Here is a 19601-nt window from a genome sequence, read left to right as displayed (position 1 = left end):
ACTATCTAAAAAAATGTTACAATTACCCGATTGACATATTATATCAACCGGTTACACTATGATTATACTCTCTCCGGCCTTATTTATAAGCAAAGATTCTCTTTTTAGGTTCATTGAATAATGAATGTATCTTGTCTTTTATGTAGACCAGATACATTCATTATTCAATGAACCTAAAAAGAGAATTTTTGCTTATAAATCAGGCCGGAGTAGTATTTAAAAAATATAAAAAGGTGTAGCCGATTACACTAATAGAAATAACATAACATATAACATAACATCTAAATTTATTTTAAAACAATTATAAAATATATTAATATAACTTTTAAAATGTAATAATTTTTTCTCAAATTAAAAAATATTTAATTTGGATAGAATGGTCTTTTAACATTTTATAAAAAGACAAAGTGTTTGATCTTAACACGATATTCATTTGGCATATTAATATCATTGGCTATTAACACAAAGTTCAAAGAAGACGCAACAGAACTTCTGTTTGTCTTGATAGTTGTTTTTAATCAGTTTTGATATATAAGTATATGAGTTAGAGGACATTTCATTTCATAAGATGGAAACTTCATGGAACTCCGATATCCTTCATGTAACATACACTGTGTTTGGATGGATTGCTTTTGTGGGGTGGTCTACTAGTTTCTATCCTCAACTTTTCATGAACTTCTCAAGAAAAAGGTATTCAATTTTCTCTTTAATCTCTTTGTTTTAAGTTCTCTCTTGAAAACAAGATTTTTCATGGCATGTAACATTGAAAATTGCAGTGTGGTTGGTTTGAACTTCAACTATTTGCTATTGAACAACACCAAACAAACCTTATACCTCATCTACAACGCCTCTTTGTACTTCAATTCTACTCTTCAGTTTCAATATCACAAAAAGTATGGTTTTGATCAGGTAATTATATCCAAATTGTATTTCCTATAATCGGTTTTTTGGCGCAACGTTGTTAAAATATTATTGTTCGTTTGATTTTTTTTTTTTTTTTTTTTTTTTGAATCAAAGAAATACTTTATTGAAAAAAGATTCAAAAAACCATTACATCCAATGTGATCCCAAGGATCCAACAATCCTGCTAAACATATTAAACCATCACACCAATCCTAGGGCATAAGGACATTACTTATAGGTAATCTAAGCTTAGGTTTGGCCCAACATCTATACACAGTTGACTCAATAATACGCGAAACCACCATTTCGCTATTCATTTGTTTCCCAAAACATATTTGATTCCGATAGTTCCAACATTCATAAACGGCCTCCGTGAACGCACATTGAAGAATCTTCATTTTCCACCCTTTTTTGTTACAGTTTCCAATCATCCAGTTAACTTCTGTAGTCCAATCTACCGGTTTATGGTTCACTTCCAACCATTGAAGAACCTGCCCCCATACCTGTTTCATCGCATCACACTCAAACAGAATATGATTCTGTGTTTCTACCTCCTTGCAGAAAGCACAGTTCGTGTCTGTTAACATACCAAGTCTATTCAAACGTGCTTTCGTCGGCAGCCGCTCATGGCATGCCATCCATAACACTTGGATAGCTCGATCTCTCGCAACATTGCCAAACATTAGCTTTCTCCACAACACTTCTGGCCCGTTGTTCCTTAATAAACCGTATACTTTCCCCGCATTGAACCAATGTTGGTTGAGCATATTCGTCCAGTCCCGGTTGTGTCTAACAATTTCCCGTGTCGTTAGCAGGTTTTTCATTATCCATGACGCTGATTGCTTTACTGGGACCGTCATAATATCCGCACCTTTGATATAATAGCTGTGAACCCACCGGATCCACAAGCTATCCGCCTTTTTGTGAAGATTCCACAGATTCTTCAGCACACACATTCTACTCCAATCCTGCAAGGCAATAATATTGAGACCTCCCTTGTTCCGAGGCGAGCATACTTGTTTCCACGAAATAGGAGACTTGCGAGATACAACATCAGTGCCTACCCACATAAACGATCGACAAATTGCCTCGATCTTTTTAATCACCTGTTTGGGGATAGGGATACACTGCAACCAGAAATTGTTCACTGCAAACAGAAATTGTTCGTTTGATCTTGATTGCACGATATAGAAAATTCTATTTAATGAGATATTTATTTCAAATTTGAATTTTTTGGAGTCGTTTTCTTGCCGTTGATAAAATATTACTAGTCATTTGATCTTGATCGCGCGAGTAAATTTTTTTTGTTTTAAAATTATCAGATTTAAATCAGAGTTGTTTGAGATCGGATAGTCAATTACGCTTTAATGCATGATTTTTTTAGTGCAGAAATTTTGATTAATTCATCATTTTTTTCTCCTCCATCTTCCTTTTATTTTATATCTTCATAAAATAAATTATCTTAAATGAAATCCCCTATCACAATGAAACAATAACGTAGAGAACTAAAATAAATAACTTAGCTGATATGGACAAGCAATACTTTAATTATTTTAATATTTATTTAATAAAAAATAATTTCTTTCAGCATCATTGTTAAATTTTGAAATCTGTATAAATTAAAGGACAAAAAGCTTCCCATGCCACGAATTGAGGGACCACTTAGAGGGATCATCATTCTCAAATATTCAAAATTTTGGCTGTTCTCAATTTGAATCTGAAACTATAAGCTGAATTGTTTTTTGAGACAAACAATAAATATTTTAAATTGTTTAATAATTGTACTTTTAACATATTTTTTATTTTAATAAGAAATATTTTTATAATTAAAGATGGAGGAAATATTAAGTTTGTAATTGCATCTTAAAGCAATCAAGGTCTTATTTTGTTTAAGTTGTAATATTATTTAGGGTTAAGTATGTTTTTAATCCTTATAAATATCTTAAATTTTATTTTTAGTTCTTATTAAAAAAATATATATTTTAGTCCCTATAAAATTTTTATACGTGCAGTTTTAATATCAGCTACTTTTTAAAATTTTGAAAAGCTTAACATTTTAAATTTTTGAATAGTTTTTCTCATACATATTTAGAATATTATAAAATATTTCTTTACTAAATTATAAAATTTTTTATAGTAAATAATTAAATATGAATTTTTAAAATTTTAAAAGATAATGATAAAAGTAATGCAAATCTCCACTTAAAAATTAAATTTTAAAATTTTTTTTCGAGAAACTTGTTATAACGTTTTAAACATGTCTATAAAATAATGATTAAAAAATATACATCGATTTAATAGTAGGGACTACAATTACATGCATAATAATTTTATGATGACTAAAATACATTATTATTTTAATATGAATTAAAAATACAATTTGAGATATTTAAATGGACCAAAAATATACTTAACTCTATATTTAAAAACTGTGTAATTAATATTTTAATTTCTTTCTAATGTAGATGATACCTGTAGCTGCAAATGACGTAGCCTTCTCAGTACACGCGGTTCTAATAACCACAGTGTTGTTGTTCCAAGTTGTTATATACGAGGTATTGTTCCACAATTAATATTATTATTTTTTGAATGTATATTATTATTATTATTATTATTATTATTATTATTATTATTATTATTATTATTATTATTATTATTATTATTATTATTATTATTATTATTATTATTATTATTATTATTATGCACATAATACTAATATGTTCTATTTTTTTAAAATTTAATTGATATGCACTGATAGTGTAAAACAGTTTTACGCCGTCAGTGAATCGTGGCTATTAAATATTTATCGAAATTTAACTTTTATTTTAATTATTTATAAAATAATATTTGTGAATGGTTGTGATGTACTAACTGTATAATTTTTTTATATTGACAATACATAATAATTAATCTCATTTTTAAAGCTAATAAAAATATCATAGAAAAAAAATATAAAGAAATTAAGGAACATAAATCTGACCCAATAACCACATATCAATCCTAAATAAGAAATATAACAAAACAAATTAAATAAAAGTGATGATAAAGAAACAAATTAAATAAAAGTGATGATAAAGAGTCCTATGTAAAGTTGATAGATACATACAAAAGCACAAAACAACCAACATAACACAGAGTCCGAAGTGGAGTTAGTTAACATGAATTATTTATTATATAGCTAGGATTTTATTATTATTTATTTTAAAAGTTTTACAAGAAGTGGAATATTTTAAGAATAGACATTCATCAGTTTTACCGTTGAAATGGGTAAGGTTATCAGGACGGAGAACTTGCATCCAAAAATATGGAGGTAAGAAATATTAGGTTTCTTCCTTTGTATAATTTGTATGATGTCATCTTTAGAATTGAACTTATCGAGACTCGATTCATCAGGTGGCAAGTAGTACTTATTGCATCAACTCAGAAATACTTAGGAATGTTGGTTTCATTGAGCATTGTCCTTGCTACCTCTTCGAGATATGTATCTTTTAATTCTACTATCCCATTTTATTGGGGAGTTCGTGGAGTAGTCACCTTATGCTATATGCCATTCTCATTAAAAAAATTCTCGAATTCCACATTTTAATATTTTTCTTTGTGGTCATTTCGGATAAATCCTATTTTAAAGTTTTTTTCTTCTTCATGTTTTGGATAAATTTAACTAATTTCCTTAAGGCAACAAAATCATATTTTTTATGAAATACGAAAAATATTCATATGTAAGAGTTGTAAAGGCAAATTTGTATAAATAATATTTTTCAATTAAAAGGAGACATTTACTTCTTTACCTTTTTGTCACCCATCACACAAGCGACTCTTTTTAAAACACAAGTTTGGCAAACCGATTACTAATTCCTTGTGGACCAATTTATTAAAATGATCCATATGGATATGGGAAATTCTCCTATTCCATAGCCACAATTTGTCCTCTTTACTTAAAAAAAAAATCATGTGAAGGTAGTTTATTAAAATTTACGGTATAGGTCTTTACACTTCTTAAACTAATAAAAAGAGTTTGATTATTTTTAGTTTTTACGACCATGCATACATATGAATCAAAAGTCGTATTTTTACCTTTGTCACATAATCTAGTTTCTCTGCAAGTTATGTTTTAAATCTTAAACAAAAAAATACATCCCCAATTGTTGGATTGATGTGCTTATTTTCCTCCAATAATTTTTTATTTTCTTTTTCAAGAGAGAATATATTTTAATTAGAGACAAAAATAATGTTTTTAAATTTTCTTGACTAACTATCTAGCTTTTTATAAATGAGAAAGGGATCATGATAAGTAAAATAGGAAGTTAGATCATTTACCTCGTTGTCTTTGATATTTGTCGAGGGAGTCAACGTCATTATCATCCCAAGCTATGTATGACTTCTTTGTTTCTTTTTTAGGCATTTTGAACTTTTCAACTCTCTTCTAGTTTTGTGGGAAATTTGGCTTTATATGACATTTCTTTATGCATTGGAAGCAAGTTGGCACGAACAAATGTATTTCTTCATTTTTGTACTGAAAGCTTTGTGGTTGCTTGTCATGCCTCTTGAACTTCTTAAACTTTGAAACTAATAACAGATGCATATCTTCATCAGTTTTTAAATATTTTCCTTCTTCAACTTCGAGTGAAAGACTTTTCTTCTTCTTATCACTTTATTCATTCTCAGCCAACTTTTTTAGTCCAATCTCATGTTTTTGAAAAATTTTAAACAAGGTATTAAGGTTCATAAATCGTTGTGACTTTAGGTTTCCAAGTGTGATTTAGATATCTAAAGATCTTGTTAATTAAATCTTCATTTAGAAAAGTTTTTCCTAAAATTTTCAAGTGATTAATAATGTGAATAAATTGTTTTTCCATTACTTGAATATTTTCTTCGGGTTTCATTATAAATAGTTCATATTCATGGTTCAATTTGTTCACTCTAGCATTTTTTACCTTGGTTGTACATTCATGTAACTTGAAGGGTTTTTCATATTTGTTTTTCAAAATTACAATGAGAAAAAAGAAAGAAAAAAAAGCACATAAACACCCAGAGCGGTTGTGATAATAGTTTTAGCTTTTAAACTGTATTGCATCTTTTTTATCCTCTTTGGTAAAGTTCTCTTAGTTTGTTCTCAGCAACACCATAAATTGATGTGTGAGAACAAAATGACCATTTTTTAAAGTGATGTAGATATCACAATTCTTCCCCTCTATAAATATGTGCATCTTATCTTTCCAATAAGAATATCTCTCACCATTAAAGGATGAAAGTTTGTTTAGTAAATCGTTTGAAATCATCCTAGTTCTTTAGAAGATTAGCTTTATAATCGGAGTTAGGCTCTAATGCTACTTTTTTTACCAAGTCACTTCAAACGCAAGAGGGTGGATGCACTGTGTTACTTATTTTTTGAAAACTTTTTTGTAAGAGATTATTTTAAGTTTGGTCAGTTTTAAGAAATAAGATAAATGAGAGAATTACACGTTGAAGATAACTTGAAAAAACATAAACGATAAGATATACATAGATCACACTAGGATTTATACTAGTTCGGCCTTACACCACACAATCTAATTTATTCTCTAAGAATTTTTTCTTGAGATTTCTATTAACAGCTTTGAGATTTTACACCAAGATTTATCCTACAGACTCCTTACACCACACTCTTACACATATTCAACTTGAAACTTTTATTTCACTTACAACTTTACAAGAGAACTAAGCTCTTAGATAACAATTACAACGCAATCTTATTAGAATAGTAGAATTATACAGCTCTCTATTTAGCCTTTTGCTCTCTCAACACTAAGATAACGAAAAGTGTATAAAAATAGCTGATATGAAGAGAATGGGGGAGGAAGAAAATTAGTCAATCATATTTTTTGTGCTTTGAAAGAGTGTATAAGACTCATTCATATAGGATAAAAATAGTTCAAAGAGAAAATAATTCATGGACCCTAGCCGCTCTTTAATCGGTTAGTCTGCGTCACGAATCAATTGGACCAAACAAATATGGAAACAATTTAGCTAGGTTAATTTCCTAATTTTTAAATGGTTTCCTAATTTATTAGGTGGTGAGTTCGCTCATTAATCAATTAGATAGAAGTTCTAATTGATTAGAGAGCGAGATTTGACTTTCCTAATTGGTTGTGGCGCTTCCTAATCGATGAGTCATAAACCAAAAGTGATTTTTAAAAGGATTTTGAAATAGATGATATTTTGTAAAACATTTTTTTGCGTGTGTTCATTGTTTTAGTATATTAAGAACTAATATTGCTTAATTACGTATTATTGATCAAAAAAAGAAAAATAAATCTTTTTATCACAAGATCATATGAGCTCAATTCCTTGTGATTTTGATATTTGCATTTGATAATTATTGCTTTTGATATTTGCATTTGTCTATTTTTGCTTTAAACATCGAAATTTTCTTATCTTTGCTTTATGATAACTTTTACATTGATGATGCAAATTATTATTTTAGCGTTGTTCTTTTGTCATAATCAAAATCACACAGGGTAATAACATAATTTGCACAACACATTAAATCACATAGTAATCTTGACATTTCAATATGAGGGTGTATCAAAAACATATGATAAAATAATTTTATGCTATTAATTATCTTATGCATATAGTTTAAATTATAGACTAATTATTTATCATGGATCTATCATATTTTCATCATTATTAATCGCCAATATCCTATCGTATCTTTATTGTATCTAAACCATCAAACAAATCCTAATAGTCTAACAAATCAGAATATTTAAATAAATAAGATATCAAATATTTACCATTTTTAAAGCTAAAACATTATTAAATAAAATTAAATCATATATATTATCTACTTTTTTAAAAATAATTCGAACACGTTAAACTATGTAATTATGTTAGAACTTAGAATCACTCTTTGATGAATAATAGAAGGTTTGAGTATGAAGAGTGAGAGAGGGAGAGGAGGTGAAAATTAGAGAGAAATGATTGAGGGATATATATATATATATATATATATATATATATATATATATATATATATATATATATATATATATATATAAAAGGGTAATTATCGTATCAATAAAAGAGTTAATAAATATTTAAATATTTATGGGTATATTTTTTAAAATATAAGAGTTATAATAATCAAACGTAGAAATATAACGAACATAGATAAATATACTCAAAGACATTTTTATTGATAAAACTTACAAGAGTTTTTTGCTAAAGGAAACTACAATTTTTGAACAAGTATGTTATCCAAATTTTTGAATGCCCCAAACAAACCCCTAAACCTCCTATATATAGAAGTAAACTAATAAGTCTGGACTTCAAACTTATTACAACTGAATTTCAAAAAGAAAATAAACACACTAGTGGCCGACAAACTCATATCGTCAAAGCAAAAACCAACATGGCTTAATATAATACACTTAATAATACCAAGATGAGTAATGTAGATGATTCTTTTGAGTTGTAAAGCTAACAATAACACCAATTCTTTTTAGGCAAAGTCAAAGTAGCTTAATTCTCTTCTTATCTTCATCTCTTTTTAGGCATAAAAGCCAAGGTAACTTTATTCCCATCTTTTCTTCATTTCTTTTTAGGCATAAAAGTTAAAGTAGCTTTAATAGTTGACAAAGACAACTCTTATATTGAAATTTAATAATATCATAATAATATTATCATGGTAATAATATCCTAAAATATGATACATCCTTCTTTAGAGATATGAACTACCGTAACAGTCGTCTTCATTTTCCGGTGCAAGGTCGAATGTGTTGGAGGCACTTTCACTTTCGGAAAAAGCTATAACATCTTTTAATTTTCCTATGTATTCTCTTGGATCTGCGGTAGAAGATAGTGCAACTGACACTTTAGATCTATCTGCCAAAAAAGCAGTGTCTTCGGAAACAGATGATGTCTTGCATAATTTTGGATGACCTTTAAACCAATTCTCTAATGTTTTTTGTGATAGTAGACCATGGTTAAATCTAACCCATCATTTAATATATATCATTTTAACTAATTGTTGGGATGGACATTCTAGCCATATTTGTTTAGAAGAGACCGTCCAAGAAATAATCAAGTTAATGCCAAAGACGGCGCAAAAAGCCAATAAAGATTTGTGCTTTGGGCACGTAACAGTGGAAGTAAATTCTTTATAATCTTTGGAGGCATAATCTGGAAATATATCTTCATTAAGTCCATACACATTAAACCATTGCATGAACCAATTAGGTAACGATAATGAAATATTCTTATTAAACCAAATGAACCAGGCGTGCTCAAAAAGTTTTACATAAAGAAAATTGGACCAAGCGTCAATATAACCGAGTTTCGTTTCTATATACTCCTCAAACTTATAGCTATCTTGATTATATGGACGCTTGGTATAATTTACTTTATGTACAACCTTTTGAGCAGACCCGGTTCATTTGGTTTAATAAGAATATTTTCTTATATTTTTCTAATTGGTTCATATAGTGGTTTAATGTGTATGGAATCAATGAAGATATATTACCATATTATGCCTACAAAGCTTATAAAGAATATACTGCCACTGCTACGTGCCAAAAGCACAAATATTTATTGACTTTTTGCACCATTTTTGGAATTTGTTGGATTACTTCTTGGACATTCTCTTTTGAACAAATATGGCCATAATGTCCGGCCCAACAATTAGTTAATAGGATATCTATTAAATGGTGGTTTTGTTTTAACCATGATCTACTATCACAAACAACATTAGAGAATTGGTTTAAAGGTCATCCAAAATCATGCAAGAGTTCGTCTCTTTCTGAAGACACTGCTTTTCTTGGTAGATAGATCTAAAGTGTTAGCCGCACTATTTTCTACCGCGGATCCAAGAGAATTCATAGAAAAATTAAAAGATGTTATAGCTTTTTTCGAAAGTGAAAGTGCCTCCAGCACATTCGACCTTGCACCAGAAAGTGAAGACGACTTTGATAGTAGTCCATATCTCTAAAGAAGGATGTATCATATTCCAAGATATTGTTACCATGATAATATTACTATGATATAATAAAATTTTAAGATAGGAGTTGTCTTTGTCAACTATTAAAGCTACTTTGGCTTTTATACCTAAAAAGAAATAAAGATAAGAAGGGACTGAAGTTACATTGACTTTTATGCCTAAAAAGAGATGAAGATAAGAAGAGCATAAAGCTACTTTAGCTTGGCCTAAAAAGAAATTATATTAATGTTAGCTTTACAGTTCAAAAGAATCATCTACATTACTCATCTTGGTATTATTAAGTGTATTATTAAGCCATGTTGGCTTTTGCTTTTGCTTTTTGCTATGGGAACATGAGTTTGTCGGCCACTAGTGTGTTTATTTTCTTTTTGAAATCCAGTTGTAATAAGTTTAAAGTCTGAACTTCTTAGTTTAATCCTATATATAGGAGGGATGTGGTTTTTTTGGAGCATTCGAAAATTTGGAGAACATACTTGTTCAATAGTTGTAGTTTCTCTGAATAAACAACACTTGTAAGTTTCATCAATAAAAATGTATTTGAGCATATTTGTCTATGTTAATTATATTTCTGTATTTGATTATTTCAACTACGATATTTTAAACATTATATATATATATATATATATATATATATATATATATATATATATATATATATATATATATGGTAATGCTAACTTGTGCCCTAGAGACATATGTTAAGAACTAAGGGTGTGTTTGGTATGAGAGAGTTAGGGAAGAGAGAAGTATAAGAGTAGTGTGGTATTTCTTCTGTTTGGCAAGGCAAGAAAGAGAGAAGAGAGAGATAAAATGAGTGGGACCCATGCCATTTTTTCTTCTTTCCTAATATGCGAAGAAAGCTGCAGAAAGAAACTATTTTTATTAACTGGTCTATAATACCCTTGTAATAGTTCATGTACATCTATATTTTGAAATATATATTCTATCTTTTGTGCTACATAATATTTGTTTATTATTAATAGAAAGATGCAATTATTATAAAACATATGTTTAATAGAAACACATAATAATTAAAAAATTGTTTAGTTAAATAAAAATAATAATCATGTAATAATAAAAATTCAATGCAAATTATATTAAATTTTATGAGTTTTTTTATTTAAAGGTTATATTTACACTTTTAAAAATTATTAATACTTCTATCTTCTCTTTCTCTTATAACAAACAATACTTAAAATCTACTCTATTTCTCATATTTCTCTCTCTTCTTATACTCTTTCTCTCTTTTTAAATTTTCTTCACAACCAAACACACCCTAATTGAAGAAAGAAATATTTTGGAAATTGCACTAATTTTAATTTTAATGAAATTATAAAATTAAGTTTTTTATTTTTTTTTCAAAACAAAATTTTTATAAGTTTGCATTATATATATATATATATATATATATATATATATATATATATATATATATATATATATATAAGTTACAAGTTGAGTGAGATACAAGATACATCATAAAAATAGTTGGGAAAAAAATACACAAAACCTGTAACCGGTTACAACAACTAAATAGAAAATAAACTAACAATGATAACTGGTAACTACGAATGTATAATTGGTTACAACAACTCCAACTTATTTTGATGCCTGTAACTAGTTACATATATCCTCGTGTTAACCAGTTACCACACTTTAATTACTCAAAAACTCCTAAAGCATCTAATTAATTCAAGTGCTCCAAGTTTTCCATGCCCATTTTCATCTTTATTATTTTGAACACTTTAATTGTGACCCCCTTGGTCAGCAAATCGACCACTTGGTCAACAATTCTACAATATCTCAATCTCAACTTTCCTTCACTAACAATCTCCCTCAAGTAGTGAAACCTCATATCGATATGCTTGCTCCTCCCATGTGTAATTGGGTTCTTAGCGAGATTTATAGCAGAAACGTTATCAACCAAGAGCGTAACAGACTCACTCTCATTGTTGCTCAACTCCTTCAATAGATTCATTTGCCACACGACTTGACTCGCACATAAGGAAGCTGCAATATACTCGACCTCACAAAACGAGAGTGCTACCAGCGGTTTCTTCTTCGAACACTATGATATTGGTGTTCCACCGAACATAAAGATGAATCCATCGGGAGACTTATGCTCATCTTTAATTATGCACCAATTGGAATCGGTGAAATCGAGAAAATTGCATTTTCTTCCAATATCCGTTGTGGGAAAGAGAATTATGCAGCCAATAGACCCTTTGACGCATGTTAGGATTCTTTTGACTGTTGCCAAGTGAGATACCTTCAGTCTCTGAATGAATCTACTTGCAATACCGACACTAAACGCCAAGTCCGATTGCATATTGCACAAGTAACGTAAGGATTTAATCAATCTTTTATATTAGGTTGGATCAACGACTTGCTCCTCTTAATTCTTTGACAGTTGCAGCCTTGCAGCCTTGGTTCTGATAGTGTAATATAAGAATTACAATTCTCCATTTCAAACTTCTTCAATATCTCAAGAGCATATCTCCTTTGATGCATAAGCAGTCCCCTTTTGGACTTATGGATTTTAATGCCAAGGAAATAACTCAGTAGTCCAAGGTTCGTCATCTCGAATTCTTTCATAAGTTCACTGCCGGTAATTAACAAGTCGTCTATGTATAGACATAAAATGATCACCCCTTCACTTGTATTCGTCTTCAAATAAACGCCATGTTCGGATACACATTTCTTGAAGCCAATGTTCTTTAAGAAACCATTTATCCTTTTGTTCTAAGCTCTTGGAGCTTAATTCAAACTATATAACACTTTTCTCAACTTGTAGAACCTCTCTTCTTGGTTTTTCACATTAAAACTAGAGGGTTACTCTACATAAACCTCTTATTTAAGCGGTTCGTTCAAAAACACATATTTAACGTCTATTTGATAGATGGACCAATTGTTGTTATTCACAATACAAACAAATAACCTTATAGTTTCAATTCTAAAAACCAGTGCAAATAACTTTTCAAAGTCTATGACTTCTCTTTGCAAAAATCCCTTTGCAACTAATCGAGCCTTATGCTTGATAATTTCACATTTGGAATTTCCTGCACCTTATAAATCCATCTTACACTAATCAGCTTCTTTCCTTCTGATAGATCAACTAACTCCGAAGTATTGTTTTTCTCAATCGATTCTAGCTCCTCCTTCATAGCACAAATCCACTTTGGTTCAATTAAGGCCTCTTCCGTCTTAACGGGTTCAGATTCGGCCATAAGTGCAACATGAATGAAATTGTCATCATCATTGACTTTGTTGTCTCGAAACATCTCACAATATTGGAGTCTTTGATGAAAAACTCTTTGTCTTGTTAACCTTATGAAGTTCTCTTCATTTCGGGCTTCGACATGCTGTGTTTCTGCACTTCCCAATTCTATAGAATTTGGATCTTCAGAGTTATAACCAATTATAGCTTTCTGATAAACGGTTAACGACTTCATGTAACTGGTTAACGACTGCATGTAACCGGTTATCGACTACATGTGATCGGTTATAGGCTGCTCCAATTGCTTCAACTCATCGACAACCACGTCTCAGTTAATAACAATCCTCCTGTTTGGAGCATCATATTGTTTGTAACCTCCAATAGAGTGATACCCAACAAGTCTCATCAATTCACCCTTATCGTCCAGCTTCTTTCTAAGATGTCCCAAAACATGTCGATACGCCATAAATCCAAAAAAATCTCAAATGGTTCAAATTCGGTTTGAATCCAGATTATGCCTCTTCCGATGATATCTTCTCAAGCTTCTTTGTTGGACACCTATTCAACAAATAGGAAGTTGTAGTTACCACTTCTCCCCATAACTCTTTTGACAAGTTCTTCCTTTTCAACACGCGTCTCACCATCTTCATAACCACTCTATTCTTTCTTTCGGCCACCTTTTTGTTGCGGTGTATAAGGCGGTACTACCTCATGTATTATCCTTTCTTTATCACAGAACTTTTCTCAAAATAATTTGAGACATATTCACCTACACCATCCGTTTTAAGAACATTGAGCTTGTGACTGCTTTGCCGCTCAACCGTGGACTTGAACTTCTTAAACACTTCAAATACCTCATTTTTTTCTTGATTAGGCATGTCCATAATTTTCTACTATAATCGTCGATAAATGCATTAAAATATTTATTGCCACCAACGGAATTGACTTGCATCGGCCCACAAACATCGAAATACACCATATCAAGGTGATACTTGGTTCTAGAACATGTATCCTTGTTGAATTTACCCTTGTGTTGCTTTGCTTGCATACACTTTTCACAAATTTCAATCGGTATGTTGATGGATGGCAATCCGGTTACCAATCCGTTCTTTTATAATGCATTGAGATCTCAAAAATTGAGATGCTCAAGATACTAGTGCCATATCCACTCTTCTTGACTAGCCGTTGTAAAAATACACTTAATATCTATAACCTTCATATCAAATTTGAAAGTTCTATTGGCAATCATAGGAGCTTTAAGGATCGAAACCTCGTTTGCATCCATACGCGTAACATCATGTTTTTTATGTGAATCTTGTAACCCATCTCAAGCAATTGGCCAATGCTTAGAAGGTTACATATGATTCACAAAATCTACAATACATATTTTATCAAGGAATGCATACCATCCCTCTTCATGATCAAAACATTACTAGTACCATCAGCCGCTAAAGTGGTGTCATGCGCAAATTTCATTTTATTCTTCATGGCTTGATTGATTTTGAGAAACTAATCTTTCCTCCCCATCATATGAGTTGAGCAAACAGAGTCCCAATACCATTCATTGCTGATTTGAACTCCCTCTTTTTCCCTCATCATAACAATTTATGTTGTCGGTAATTGATTGTTGCCTTTACGTTACCAGTTACAATACATTTCTGCAGAGTTCCCGAAACTGCTGTTGTTGTCCTGCAGCCTGCTACTACTTCATTCCCCTTATGTGATCATGACCAAGAGTGTGTTATCATCATCAAACTCTTGTCTTTCAATATTGGTTTCACCCACTTGAGGTTCTTTCTTGTCCACGTTGCAATCTCTTACATAATGACCAAACTTTTGACAATTGTAGCATTGCATCTTGCTCTTATCAAACTTTCCTGTTTCACCTTTAAAGTTAACTTGACCACCATTCTTGTTGCAGCTGCTCTCACCCTTTTGACAAGTCAAATTCTTTGAATTTTGAGACACTCTTGCACCAAAATTTTGAAATTTCCCTTTACTCATCATGGGCCATTTTCCTTTCGAGGTCTTGCTCTTGTCATTCAACCAAGCTTACAAAGAGATCTCGGCGTTTGCCTTGTTGTTATTTCTCTCATCCATCATTTGCTCATGAGCCTCAAGAGAGCTTTGGAGCTATTCTTTGTTTAATGTTGCAAAATCCTTCAATTACTCAATCGTCACCACAATGGTGTCAATTCTTGTCGTCAAAGAACGCAATATCTTCGATACAACACTCTGCTCATTAACAGTTTCTCCACATGACTTAATTTGGTTCAACAATCAATTAACTTTCATCATGTAATCATTAATTGTTTCCTTTTCCTCCATTTAAATCAATTCGAGCTGATGTTTGTGAGTTTGTAACTTCATCACCCTTGCTTTATCAACTCCAACATACATTTTTCCCAAAATTTCCCACGGTTGCTTTAACGATTCACAATCACCATCGTTTTCGAAGTTGTCACCATCCACACATTGATGGATCAAGAACAACTCCTTGAAGTCTTTCTTCTTCTCTTCCTTATGTGTTTCTCACCGTGCATCCTTTGTACATTCGAGAAGGAAATTCACTATGTTCTTGATCACTTCAAGAACATTTTGGCAGCCAAACAACACCTTCATTTTCTTGCACCATTTTTCGTAGTTCTTCGCATCAAGGAAAAGTAGGTTTTTAGGGATTATTTCATTGGAGACATAATCCATGTTGCACACTAGCTAGGTGTTTCATAGATAGAACCAGATTCTTGATGCCAAATGTTTGTAGTGATCAAGAACTTTGAATCACTCTTTGGTGAACAATGGAGGGTTTGAGTGTGGAGAGTGAGTGAGAGGGAGAGGGGGTCAGAATTAGAGAGGGAGATAATTGTGGATCAGAATTGGGTGTATATATATATATATATATATATATATATATATATATATATATATATATATATATATATATATATATATATATATATATATATATATATATATATATAGTTACAAGTTGAGTGAGATACAAGATACATCATTAAAATATCTGAAAAACAAATTCATCGGCCATGTAATCGGTTACACAAAACTTGTAACCGGTTATAACTGTTAAAAACAGAAAACCAACTAACATTACTAACTGATTACTGCGAATGCGTAATCGATTACGACAACTCCAAAAACATTTTTATTTAAACTTATTTGACTTATTTTGACACTTGTAATCGATTACACCCGTGTAAACCAGTTCCAACACTTAAGTTACTTAACAAAATCTATATGTTTAGAGATAAATGTATGACTAACCACACGTGTCATTATATTAATTTGATTGTTTATATCTTTAAAAAATTGTTTATCGCAAAACCATATGACGTAATATATGGAAAGCTAATGATTATACATTTTGTCAATTTTTTCTGCAGCGTGGAAATCAATCAATATCAAAAATCACTATGGGAATTATTACTCTGGTGTGGGTAACTGCTGGAGTTTGTTTCTTCATAGCATTTCCTTCCAATTCATGGCTTTGGCTAGTTTCTATCTTCAAGTGAGATATATTTTGTTTTCTATCATATTCTATTCTATGTCATATGGATGAAAGTTTAATATTTTATTCTATGTCATATGGATGAAAGTTTAATATTTTATTCTCTGTCGTATGTCATTAAAAATAAATATTTGGTTATATTTCAACTTGGAAAAGGCTAACGTACATTCAATGTTTTAAAATTTTAAATTAGACTTTATTACATTTATTTTTTCTAATTTTAATATCCTTAACATGTGTCCTTAGAGCACATGTTAGCATGACCCTTTTAATTTATATCTTAATATGAAAATGAATATTTGGTGCAGCACAATGCAAGTGCTTTTGACATCTATCAAATATATTCCACAGGTTAGAATTGATTTCTTTCATTATGCTTCAAAATTGAAAAGTCATATGCATATAATTTAGTTTATAATTAAAATGTTAATTATAACCTGTACATTTGCTAATATTGTCTCAACTAGTAAGATTGAACTATATTTCATCTATATTAAATTATTGGACTATTGTTATTATAGGCTAGAACCAATTTAGTAATTTTGGAAAATTTGAGTATAGTTTGTAAAAGTATGCCTCAAAAAACTTAAGGTGAGAGGAGAATGTTTCGGTTGAGTTGACTTAATCATCAGTCATTAAACACTAATTAATAGTTAACTTTTGGTTAACAATTAATGGTCGATGTCTTGACCAGTTCGAGTGGTCAACATTTACTAAACATTAGTTATCTTATATGATTTTTTTTTTTAAGTTCTTATATTCTTAGTTATATACATTTTGATAAATCTATTTGGACTATTCACTCAAAGGAAACATAAAATATTTGTATAACTTCAAAACATTTTCATACATTTAATAAACTAATAAATTTGTTAATATACTAAACCAACTCTTGGTCAAGATTATAGCAATTGTAATTGTGTTGTTAAATCCCAAATTACAGGCAGTTATGAACTTCAAGCTAAAGAGCACAAATGGATTTTGCATTGGAAATGTGTTCTTAGATTTTATTGGAGGAATATCAAACTTTGCTCAGATGGTTACACAATCAATTGATCAAAGTATGATTTTATTTTCAAATTCACTTTAAACAATATCATTTGAAATAACTTGTGATGTATCAATGCATATAATGAAATATTATTAATTTTTATTTTTGTCATTCATATAGACTCTTGGGTGAATTTCTCTGGAAACCTTGGCAAAGTATTGTTATCCCTGGTATGTATTTTTTTCCCTCATTTATTTCACTATTGATTTTTTTTTTGGCACAATTGTTAATTAATGTAACCAAATTAAAAAATTCTCACTCCAAAAAGTCTTTAATTGAAATAGTTTTTCTTTATAACACTTTAATTGAAATAGTTACTAATGTATTATACTGTACAATTTTCAGGTGGCCCTTTTCTTTGATATTATATTCATGTGTCAACATTATGTGCTTTATCCATCCAATAAAACATCAGGAATTCCTCTTTCTAAATTCAATGACAATGTTAAAGAGCCCCTTATAAAGTCTCCTAATCAGCCATTAGCCACAAATCTGCATGCAACTGAAAATGTTTGAGTTTGAAATTAAGTTTGGTCACACTACATATTAATGCATATAATTAGTCACCTGTATGGTTTTAGTATGTACAGGTAAGAGCATAGGCTTGTAATTTCAAGATACTAATTCAAATCTTATAAAAAAAAATTATTGTAAAATAATCGTTATGCCACTTTGATTATAATAACTATTTTGTAAAGAAATGTGAAGAAAAAATTTAAAGGAATTTCATCAAGTGTAATTGAAAAATAATTATTTTTTATTTTAAAAAGTCTGGAGTTTATATTATTGACACACGATTACTAGAGATAAGATGTCTCACAACAGAGATAAGGTATAATATGTCCTTTTATTTTAAAGGAATTTTGTGCTAGTTTTAGATAAGGTATAATATGTCCTTTAATTTGATTTTTAAGAAAAAAATAATTCTAATTAATCATTATTTGATTAATATTTAGACAAAATATTTATTTTGCTTCCTTAACTATACTATTGAGTTCAGATTGGTTCCTTAATTCTTTTTCATGTTACCTTGGTTCTCTAACTTTCAAAATGCTTTATTTTAGTTCTTTTTGTTTAATTAGCGATAAAAAAATTTTAAAATCGATCGCTAAATCCGTCTCTAATTAGACAGAAATGACTAGCATGAAAGATTTTAGAAGTTAAGAGATCAAAGTCTCACGAAAAAAATTAATGAATTAATCTGAACCTAAGAATATATTTACGAGACCAAAATAAATATTTTGCCTAATATTTAACTACAAGTTTTAAATGTATTTATATTTTATAATTAAAACAAAATAATAAAATTTAATAGGTTTTGTCAAGATAACTATAATTAAAATAAGATAATTAAATTTAACTTTTCTTGTCAAAGAAAAGTATAAATAAATAAGAAAAATAAATTTTTGTAAAATGTTAACCACCCATTTGAAATAGTTTGGTAATTTAAGATAATTTGGATGAGATGTTAGAGACCTTATGGCTTAACTAAAGGTTTTGAATTCAAGTTTATATATCCATGAGGTTGCATAGTTTTGAATTCAAGTTTATCCATGAGGATGCAACCGTGATTAGGGGTGGCAAAACGGGCCGCCCGCCCCGCCCCGCCCCGTGCCCGCCTAAAGCCCGCCAAAAAGCGAGCGGGGCGAGCAAGCCCGCCAAGTAAAATGGGCATGAAAATCATGCCCGCCCCGCCAAGGTGGCGGGTTGGCGGGCGGCGGGCTTGCCCGCCTATTTTATTTATTTATTTTCTTTTATATTTTTAATAGATTAATAGACTTTTTTTGCCTTTCAATTAAATTTTTCACTTATTTTTTAGAACATTTTTTTTATAAAACATCTTTTAAATAAATTTTACCTAAAAAAATATTGTATATATTTACAAATAAATGTATAAAATAAAACCATTTAAAATTTGAATGCTTAG

General features: G+C 30.0%; 1 protein-coding gene across 1 annotated transcript; it reads left to right on the top strand.

Annotated features, from left to right (window-relative positions):
• The first annotated feature begins 462 nt into the window (after positions 1 to 462).
• Positions 463 to 18452, top strand: LOC131652950 (cystinosin homolog). Its single transcript, XM_058922947.1, has 8 exons — positions 463 to 690; positions 777 to 909; positions 3369 to 3458; positions 16499 to 16623; positions 16932 to 16974; positions 17567 to 17684; positions 17795 to 17844; positions 18020 to 18452. The coding sequence occupies exons 1-8, from the start codon at positions 569 to 571 to the stop codon at positions 18188 to 18190; spliced, it is 852 nt and encodes a 283-aa protein (XP_058778930.1). The 5' UTR covers positions 463 to 568; the 3' UTR covers positions 18191 to 18452.
• Positions 18453 to 19601: the final 1149 nt, after the last annotated feature.

This window comes from Vicia villosa, linkage group LG2, assembly GCF_029867415.1.
Source record: "Vicia villosa cultivar HV-30 ecotype Madison, WI linkage group LG2, Vvil1.0, whole genome shotgun sequence".
NCBI lineage: Eukaryota > Viridiplantae > Streptophyta > Magnoliopsida > Fabales > Fabaceae > Vicia > Vicia villosa.
Note: the sequence above shows the minus strand (reverse complement) of the source record. Positions and strands in the feature narration are given on the sequence as shown.

Coding starts and splice junctions, on each gene's coding strand:
- LOC131652950 (XM_058922947.1), top strand. CDS start 569: ATGGAAACTTCATGGAACTCCGATATCCTTCATGTAACATACACTGTG. Junction 17,685..17,794: donor TACACAATCAATTGATCAAA/GTATGATTTTAT, acceptor TCATTCATATAG/ACTCTTGGGTGAATTTCTCT. Junction 17,845..18,019: donor GCAAAGTATTGTTATCCCTG/GTATGTATTTTT, acceptor TACAATTTTCAG/GTGGCCCTTTTCTTTGATAT.